Source organism: Thermobia domestica, chromosome 5 (genome assembly GCF_964235325.1).
Source record: "Thermobia domestica chromosome 5, izTheDome1.hap1.1, whole genome shotgun sequence".
NCBI lineage: Eukaryota > Metazoa > Arthropoda > Insecta > Zygentoma > Lepismatidae > Thermobia > Thermobia domestica.
In genome coordinates this window covers 208360140-208362295 of record NC_137458.1, presented here as the reverse complement: position 1 = coordinate 208362295, position 2156 = coordinate 208360140, and the positions used below count along the sequence as shown (strand labels likewise).

Below are 2156 nucleotides of genomic sequence, written 5' to 3'. Positions count from 1 at the left end.
TAGTTGTCTATATTAATATTCCTAGACGAGACCGAGGCTTTCGAGACTGACCTAAGTCTCGTCTCGGTCTCGTCTCGATTTATAGAGCTCCGTCTCGGTCTCGGTCTCGTCTCGGTATATAAAAGGCCGTCTCGGTCTCGTCTCGATAATTCGAGACGATACCGAGACTAGTCTCGGTCTTGGTACCATCCCTAATATGATTTAAAAGGACTAAAAATGGCCAGTAGTCATTAGTTGATATGTTTAATGTTATAACTTATTGGGATAGATTTGGTATTTCAGCGGATTAGGGCTAGAACGAAAAACTAAATAAATCAAGTATTTTCGTTTTATCTGGTGCCGTAGAACCGGGAATCTACCTTAAAGTTCTGAATACAAGTAAGGACGAGGTATATTTGCAAACATATATCCCTTTTATGAGTTTCACCGTATTGAGAAGTGGGAAGAAAATACAAAGAACTAGCGATATGCAAAATTCTGACGTAATGGATGTACCAAGTGCTTTAGTGGAAACCATACCCAAAAACACCGAAACCGTGTTTGAACATGGTCAGGTTAATCTTGTTAGCATGATCAGTCAACTACTAACTGTGAAGCTGGAACAGATGCAAAAATCGAATGATGAATAGCTAGAACAGATACAAAAATCGAATGACGAAAAGTTAGAACAAATATTGACGCAACATAAATCTCTTGCAGATAAAGTACAAGGTATACAAGAGAATTTTTGATCGCTTGCAACACAATTTGAAACAGAACTTGCAAGTATTGGTTGAAAAAGTGAATGGTACTGGTATGAGTATGAAAGTAGAACCGGAAGAAGGTCAGAAGAAGGTCGATGGACGAAATGAAAATATTGAAGAACAGGATGAAAACGAAACAACTGAACTTGTGGTGAATGGTGATGCGGAAGATGCTACAATTAAAGAAGAACCGTCATCTCCGGCCAAGGAGACCACCACCACTACTACTACAGGCGTATTCAAAATTGAAGTGAAAGGTCTGCCGAGATTATACAGGTTAGGGGAATTGAAGAAATTGTTGACAGATGATTTGAAGTTGGGAAGCCATACTATTAGGTCACCGAAAAGAGCGAGTCCTTGGATTTATTTGATCTTCAAAACTGAAGAAGACCAACAGAAGGCAGTAAAGACCTTGAATGGATACAGGTGGAAGAAGCGAGTTCTTTCAGCCAAAGTTGCCGAAACTGATCAACGTAAGCGAAAATTGGAAAAGTCTGATGATAAGGATTCTAAAAAGGCGAAAGTTAAGTTACCTGTAGAAGATAGAATAAGACAGGCTACAATACCTTTGTGGGATGTTACTCATGAAGAGCAGTTGAAGAAGAAGACTGAAGAAATAAAATCTTCACTCACGCGACTGACGGATTTGCTGTTGAGAAGGAATCTGGATTTAGCAGGTTGGGCAGAAGAAAGAAAAGAGAAGAATGAAGGACTTGCAGACTTTCTGAGGCATTTGCCTATAGGGAAGATTAAGGATGATTTGAAAGATTATTTCCAAAACAGAGAAGGAAACTGCTTGAATGTAACATCGCTCTATTTCCAGACCTTCACTGAAAAGGAAGAAGGTGAGAAACCTCCACCACTGCAGCTGTTGTTCGGAAAAGAATATGTGAAAGAAACTATCTGTGACATGAGTTTCCGAGTATCTCCAGATTCTTATTTTCAAGTGAATACTTCGGGAACCGAGCAGCTTTATATGATACTTCCATCGCGGAAGTGGTTGAAGTTGACGAAGAAACTTCCTTGATAGATGGGTGTTGTGCCACTGGAGGAATTGGATTTACTCTTGCTAAGAAATGTGCTCAAATTCTTGGCATAGAAATGTCGAATCAGGCAGTTGAAGATGCAAGAGCCAATGCTGTAAAGAATGTCATCGCAAACAGCGAGTATTTTGTTGGACGGGTTGAAGATATTTTGCCCACCGTAGTGGAGAAAGTAGCTGGAAAGAAGATACTTGTTATTGTAGATCCACCTAGAGCTGGGTTTCATCAAAAATTTCAGCGACGTAATGAAAAGGTAGAGCAAGAACAGGAAAATAAGTATCAGATCAGAGTTGGTGACAAGGAAATTAATCCTAAAGTGTTCGAATTGATTGACGTTAAAATAGGCAAATTTATAGGATTTCGCAATGTT

The 2156-nt window shown here is 39.4% G+C and overlaps 1 protein-coding gene across 1 annotated transcript; it reads left to right on the top strand.

The window, feature by feature from the left end:
• Positions 1–801: 801 nt before the first annotated feature.
• LOC145685375 (uncharacterized) lies at positions 802–1770 on the top strand. The gene has a single exon (XM_081757766.1). The coding sequence runs from the start codon at positions 802–804 to the stop codon at positions 1768–1770; it is 969 nt and encodes a 322-aa protein (XP_081613892.1).
• Positions 1771–2156: the final 386 nt, after the last annotated feature.